Genomic DNA, 7,386 nt, shown 5'->3' with positions numbered 1-7,386 from the left:
GCTCAGTAATTAACAGTTAAAGGCACAGTGTTCCAGACATGGCGGAAGTCTAGTCCTAGACTAAAAACTTTATTCAATTTAAAACTTCAATATTTTTCTTTTGGTCTGGACGAATTTCTAATCCATGTCTGGAAAACTGGAAAGTGTAAAAACAACAATTAGTGGGTTTTCAGGAGCTATGTGCCAGCAGGTTGTAGTGACCTTCTAAATTCACCAGCGGTAGCAGACAGTGAGTTTCCTTAGCTCAGCACAAAGGCTGGACAAAGGGGGTAAAGCTAGCATGAGTATGCTTCCATTGAAATAAGATAAATCCATCTGTCAACACATCTAAATTTAAAGCCTGGACAGTCAAAATCTGTCAAGTTCATTCACTAATATTGTATTTGCCTAATTCTGACAATGTAAAAACACCTTTACCAACACTATATGTTTTGGAGTCTGTAAGAGTATTTAGTTAATTCATTGGGTTTCATTTCCCCAGCATACCTCTCTTTGGTAGTTGATATCAGCCCCTTGCATGATAAGCTCTTTAACACAGTCATAATGGCCGCTGTATGATGCCACCATCAGCGCTGTTGTTCCATACTGGAAAGAAACATTAATGAGCATATTTGTTTTGTTGCAATGACCAGGTAAACAGTGTAGTGATGGCAGGGATGAAACCACAGAATTCTGCATATTTCTGGCTTAACATGCAAAGCTTTCAACTGTTTATAGGACAAAGAGAGAAAGAGAGAGAGAGAGAGAAAACAATTAATGGATGAGGAATTGTGATGGTACACACATGCACTACATGAACCCCACAGGTAAGGCTTGAAGCTTTCTGTGTCCCTACCACAGGTGGAATATGGTTAAAGTGTGCATCTGAGCAGCCACAGCATGCAGTGTCCATACACTGTCTCTGCAGTCTGCGTCCACTCGCCCGCTGTTGAGTAGCAGTTGAAGCAGAGCCAAGTTCCCCTTCCTCGCTGCCCAAAACACAGCATTAGCCAGGGGTGTTTCCTTCTGGAGGATAAATACACACAACAACACAAAAACTGACCTGAAAGTTACCATTAGAGCATTAGGAATGCTGAGAGCAGACAGTAAGGACAGCAGAGTGCATCCAGGTGTTACTGTTCAGTGTTGTGATGCACCTGAATATGAATGACAGGTGAGTCATCAATAAAGTGTGCCAAGAGATTAATAATCATATTTATGACATCACATCACATCTCAACCAAAGTTAGGGTTTAAAGTTTGTGCTAACTTTAAGTCTTTACCATAAAATTTAACAAGTTACTCATGAATAATGGGGACTTGCTTTTTGTCCTCAGAAGAGGGGGACATGTCCAAAATGTGCGTAAAATGATTTGTTTCCTCTCAGTACCGGTAATAAAAGGTATGTGGACATACTTGTGCACGCACATTCACGTGCACGCTAGTACCATGGGCCGTTTGACATGCTATTACATCAGCAAATCCGGATGCACACACACCGAGTTGGACTCTATGATCGCCCAGGCCAGTAAGCAGCCATTCAAATGTCAGAGCAAGTGCTACCTCACCGGGCTCATAGTGAAACATAGCAGATCGTTCAATAACCCCCAAATAAACAAGTCTGCACTTCAAGAGGAAGCGGGTGCGATCAATTACCTTATTGCGGCCCTCTCAGGCTGCGTGCACAGAATGATGGACGGAGAAAGCTGGTTTACCTTGAAAGACATCCTGCAGACCTCATTCGTGACTCATACTTCTTCCTGCGCACTCATTCATTAGACGAGATGATGAGCGCCACTCGCCTGTTTTGCCGCACTGACTTTGGGTGTTGGCGGCGCCCGATCGCGGACATAATAACGGGGAGGCACAAAATCAGCTGAGCTCATCCTCTGCAGTGTGTCCTGCGAGGGAGCAACACCGTGGGCCAGCAGAGGGCGCTGCTGCTCACACTGATGAACTGTATATAAATATAGATTTATGGCGTGAAGCCATGGCTATTAAGCAACCTACATTTACTCAATACTGCACTTAAGAGTAATTTTAAAGCATTTGTGTTTTACTATACTTCACTGTAACCTACATTTCTGGAAAAAAAAAACTTCGCCTTTTACTCCACTATTGACATACATATAAGGAGATCATTGTTAAAAATTAAACCAAGGATCTAATCTTAAAGTCTAAATAAATGAAATAAACTATAATTATTATTATTATTAATAATAATAATAAATAATTAATAATGTGGTTCGTGTTTAAAACGTTAAAACTTTGAACAAGTGAGCAAAGATTTGTAGCAACTGAAAAAGAAATCCCTCTCTGTTAAGCCCTCGTATTGATCTTGGGGAATTTTCTCTGAAACTTTCTGTTTGTGTTTTAGTCCTAAATTATTTCAGAGAGCAAAAGTCTGCTGTGGTTATCCTTAGTTCACATTTCTAAGAAAGAAAGGATAAATCCCTCATCTTCTCAGAACAAAGATCCAAAATGTCCAAACAGAATACAAATTTGTGTAGCAGAACTTTGCTAAAATAAACTATTATACCAAGTATGAATGACTTAAAATGAAGCCGAATATGGCAGTGAAATCCTGCTTACACAACGGATCTGTATGCCTGCAAGCTCTGTGCTTTTGGTTAAGTTTTAACTACTGTTTATTGTATGCACTCTTGAATGCAGAAATGTTACCCTCAGCTTTCTTACATCAGTTCACTGGCACTTTTATTTAGATAAAGTTCCCCTTTCACAGTTTGTTTTGCACAGTTATGTGACGGTTGTTGTGCTCAATTATAAACCAGTATTTGAGGGATTTACACAACTGCTGCTTTAGCTGTCTCTAAATGATTACAGCACTATGGCCAAGGAGGAGCATGATAAGCATCTTATTTTTGTTGACTAATGTCCTTCTCAGCTGCTGTCATGAGTGTTGATTTAGGGATTAACTTAAAGTATAGTAGTAACATGTACTTACTGACAAGCTTTATAAGGCAGGTCTGTTTCAGTGTCACTGTTCAGAGTTGCTCTCAGAATATGGGACCAAAACAGACTCACATGCATGAAGGTAAGCTGACCAGAGCTTTTTGTTTAATATCAAAAGAACAACTAATCTTATATAATGTTATATGTCTCTTTTATATGTTGGTTTGTTCTATAAAATCCCTTAAGTCTATTTTCACTGTTGATTTTTAAAGAAACTAACCTAAGCTAACATAAGCTCAGAGAACACTTTTTATATTGATTAGATTTCACTTTTCTTTTGATTGATAATACAGTTGCAGTCAGAGGGCTCATGAGGCCATCCTTTCAACATGATATGATGAAATATGATGAATTATACATATACACAATGCAACTGTGCAATGCTCTGGTCCTTCTAGTCCAGCAGGCCAGCTTTCTGCTGAAAGCTGCTCTGCTGTCCGTCCTGCTGAGTGGCCTGCAGCACGTGCTGGCAGACTCAGATGAGGAGGCCCCAACTGAGTGGGAGATCTGGAAAAGCAGATATGGCATAAGCTATGATGAATCAGTGAGACAGCCTCCACATCTAAAATCCTCACAACAACAATAAGTGCAAATGTTCTCTAACGAAAAGTCCACATGTTCTCTAATTTATTCGAGTTTTTCTTTTGTGTGCTTTTCCTGTGTTAACCATCAGGATGACATGGAAAGGAGAGCCATCTGGGAGGAGAATAAGCAGTTGATTGAAGACAACAACCGAAGGTTTCTCATGGGGATGAAGTCATTCAGTATGGCTATGAATAGATATGGAGACCTAGTAAGGAGTATTGTTTTGTTCTAGTAGAATTTAGTAGTAGAGTAGAAGTGTTTTGTTTCAACAAAGAACTTAACCGGAGTTAACCAGCTCCTAAATGTACCTACTATTTTCCACAAAGACCTTAAAAAAAAGAATTGTCTGATTAATTGCTGTAACAAACTGTGAATACTGTGATACTGTGAACAAAAATTGTTTTACATTTGCAGACACAACAAGAATACCGGGTTTTGCAAGGTGCCAAGATGAATGCTCAGTTTGTAAAGAGAGGGAAAGAAGTCTCAGCTCGAAGACTGCGTAACAATGCAAGGCATTTAGATGGCTATGCTGTTGACTACAGAAACATGGGTTTTGTGACTGAGGTTAAAGATCAGGTAAGACTGTCCCTCCATCACATGAGTGGGTATATTCAGACTGAATCACAATCAGATCTTTGTTTTAAATGTTCTTTGCAGGGCTTTTGTGGGTCATGCTGGGCCTTCAGCACTACGGGAGCTATAGAGGCACAGCTGTACAAAAAGACAGGTCAGCTGATATCCTTGAGCGAACAAAACTTAGTGGATTGTTCTAAATCCTTTGGTACCTATGGGTGCAGTGGTGCCTGGATGGCCAATGCTTATGACTATGTGGTCAGCAACGGGCTGGAGTCTTCAAACACCTACCCATACACCTCAGTGGTAGGACTCTGCTGTCTTATCCTACATCATAAAAAAGTAAATAATTCTGCGGACATGCTGCGGTTAACATTTATTTCTCTCAACAGGACACTCAGCCCTGTTTCTACGACAGCAGGCTTGCAGTTGCTCACATCAGGGACTACAGGTTCATTCCCAGGGGAGATGAGCAAGCTATGGCTGATGCTCTGGCAACTATTGGACCAATAACAGTTGCTATTGATGCAGATCATGCAAGCTTCCTGTTCTACAGCTCAGGTTAACTGCCTTAAAAATAACAGTTATGTTATCTTAAGTCGATTTTGATAAGAAGAGGACTTTTTAAACTCAGAGCTGCTATAATGAGAATTTTTAGATTAACAAAGCCACATTAAGCCACATATGAAAAGAGTGACAAAGTGCAACTTTGTTGTTGTTAGTTGTTTTTGTTCTCATTGTATGGCAGCTATTTTTTTCAGCAAAAAAGCTTTGATAATCCCATCGGATACTCAGCAACAGTGAGCAGACAAACAAAGTTAGCAACTATCTTGGGGACACAACAAAGCTTTTAGTAACTAAAGACCCAGAAATTCCCATTAGGAATTGTTGGAGATTGAACTAAATGCTAAACAGGACTTATTATGGTAATTTTCAGCTTCATGTTTTTTATTTTTGGAGTTTAATTGAGTAACTCTGCATGATTAATGGTTCAAGATGAGCCTCATTTGTCTTATACTGGTGCTCTGGTTCATAAATTGCCTTTAAAAAGTGCAATTTAAGCACCTCCCCCTTAAAAACCGTATTCCCTTTAGGTTAACTTTATTCTGAGTTGCCTACACCTCACAAACATAAAATGTGAAGAGCATGTGGGTTGCTCATCAGTTTTCACAATCCAAGCTTTGTGCCATACCGAGGATATCCTCTTCTTCACATCATACAGATCCAAGAATAAAAAAACTTCCCCAAGCAAAAAGCTTACATTCACAGGACCTCATTTTTAAAAATTTGGGCATTTTATGTATAAGAAGCCACCATGTAAAAAGTAAGAAATACCACAAGTAATGTTCCCTAACAACTGGTCACTAAGAATTTTCCTTCTCTGAGTTCAGGGTTATTCTATGTCACTGTTGTGTTATCAGTTTGTTTTTGCTTCCCACAAATTTCCAAAAGTCAGTTAAGTAGGTTCATGTTTCCTTTACAGGAATATATGATGAGCCCAACTGCAACCCCAGTAATCTGAATCATGCTGTGCTGCTGGTCGGCTATGGCTCACAAGAAGGCCAAGACTACTGGATCATCAAGAACAGGTTTGTTCAATATTGTTGAAAGAAAAAGATAGCATCTGACCAAAACCTCCACTTTTTGTCACCTAAAAATGTCTTTTTCCCCCCCAATAGTTGGGGAACTGGCTGGGGTGAAGGCGGCTTTATGCGAATCGTCCGGAATGGCCAAAACGCTTGTGGCCTCGCCAGCTACGCCTTGTACCCTATTCTATGATTTAATAAGATGTGGCAGTCTCAAGGCTACGCTCTTCCATTGGACCTCATCTCCACAAATCAACAGTCAGTGCTCATACAGCCCAAATCACCTTTCTGACAGTTTAGTAAATGTTTATGAAAAGTTGAAACCTTTTAATAATGAACATGTCGCTTCTCTCAGGGACATCTTTGTGAGGTAAATAAAAAAATATAATAAAATAACCAAAATAAATGTGTGATTAATACCAGGGTCACCTTCAGCAACTCAAAAGATTAGAGCCGCCTTTGATATTTTCACTGGCTGATAGGACTAAACTGGAAGCAGACCAGTTTAGATTTGAACTCTTGCTGTTGCATTATGTGCAAAATGTAGTTTGTCAAAGTCTTACCTGAAACAGACATCCTCTAGATGGCGATATTGCTCCAAAACCTTTAGATGTTGTCCAAAATTAGTGGAGCCTTTGCCCTGTGCAGTAATGCCCCCACCCTCAACATATCATCATATACTGGATTTTGTTTTGTTTTTGTTGCCCTCCTTTTTGTGTGACCTTCATTCATAGACTTTGTGTTAAACATAGATGTAGTTTCTTAGTCTGAAAAGTGAATTCAGAGTGAAAGTAACTAAAATCTCCATTCTTTCTAACAGCCAGAAGGGGGCGACTCTTCTGGTTTAAAAAAGAACTCAAAATTGTACAGAAGTCAGTAGGAAAATGGTCCTCGGCTCCTGTGTTCTGTAACCTCAATAAACACTTTCCTCATGGATTAAAGGGCTACCTTATACACACTAACATATAGATTTTGTAGATTAGACCATATAAAGCAAATCAGGGTACCCTGTGTAAGCAATATTAGTCACAGTTGATTTGTAACTTTCATTGCCAGACTGCAACTTTTTGTTATTTTTTTTAGGCTGAAATGAGAAAAAATTGAAAATCTAAAAAGAAAAAACTGAGCCTGGCCTCAACAAGAATCTGTGAACAAACAGAACAAATGTGATGGTTATTTTAAAAGTGAGTGCAAATAAAGCTTTTACATCTGTGGGTTTTTTTGTTTCTGTTTGATATTTTTGGTACTCCTGTTTGCTTTAATAAACTATATTCCATATGAGTTCAAAAGTTGTGATTTCTTCTAGATTCATTTGTCACTTATTTCACACACTGCGTCTTCCTTCGTGTGCAACCACACCTCACTGAACTTTGATCTTAAGTCACACATATAGTTACACTCTCAGTCACTTATACAACCCAGCTTTTCTGCAACTCTCTCGCACAAAAAGCTCCAAAGTTCAGTCGAAGCTCCCTCCTAGCGGGGAGGATTTTTTTAATACACTCACAGGGCTCATTGAAAGACTTATAATGCAGTGGGCTGCTTCTTGGCTTTGCATTGCAGCGCCTTTGTTTTTGCTCTGCTTTGCTCCAAGTTGTCCCTCTGCTCAGAAATATCCAAAGTGTTGGCATGACAGACGCACTCAGATCCGTCAGAAGCAGCACAGCAGGAAAACGTTCTGTGATCC

The 7,386-nt window shown here is 39.5% G+C and overlaps 2 protein-coding genes across 3 annotated transcripts; one reads left to right on the top strand and one right to left on the bottom strand.

Annotated features, from left to right (window-relative positions):
* Positions 1-6: 6 nt before the first annotated feature.
* On the bottom strand, positions 7-1,906 carry LOC121813873 (ankyrin repeat domain-containing protein 29-like). 2 transcript variants are annotated; one of them, XR_006053936.1, is made up of 3 exons: positions 1,695-1,906; positions 785-1,005; positions 7-585 (listed from the first exon to the last, which is right to left on the bottom strand). XR_006053936.1 is itself a non-coding variant. In XM_042217825.1 (3 exons), exons 1-3 carry the CDS (start codon positions 1,704-1,706, stop codon positions 460-462), a joined length of 249 nt encoding a protein of 82 aa, XP_042073759.1. In that variant the 5' UTR covers positions 1,707-1,906; the 3' UTR covers positions 7-459. The 2 variants fall into 2 exon arrangements, 1 of the variants encoding a protein (XP_042073759.1); XM_042217825.1 differs by having other exon boundaries at positions 895-1,005.
* A 1,069-nt stretch (positions 1,907-2,975) lies between these two features.
* Positions 2,976-6,949, top strand: LOC102305813 (procathepsin L). The gene is made up of 8 exons (XM_042217826.1): positions 2,976-3,034; positions 3,351-3,496; positions 3,626-3,745; positions 3,952-4,116; positions 4,198-4,419; positions 4,506-4,674; positions 5,597-5,702; positions 5,793-6,949. The coding sequence occupies exons 1-8, from the start codon at positions 3,004-3,006 to the stop codon at positions 5,890-5,892; spliced, it is 1,059 nt and encodes a 352-aa protein (XP_042073760.1). The 5' UTR covers positions 2,976-3,003; the 3' UTR covers positions 5,893-6,949.
* The last annotated feature ends 437 nt before the right edge of the window (positions 6,950-7,386 follow it).

This window comes from Haplochromis burtoni, unplaced genomic scaffold (genome assembly GCF_018398535.1).
Source record: "Haplochromis burtoni strain Fernald_Lab_line unplaced genomic scaffold, NCSU_Asbu1 Contig_3160, whole genome shotgun sequence".
Lineage (NCBI taxonomy): Eukaryota > Metazoa > Chordata > Actinopteri > Cichliformes > Cichlidae > Haplochromis > Haplochromis burtoni.
Note: the sequence above shows the minus strand (reverse complement) of the source record. Positions and strands in the feature narration are given on the sequence as shown.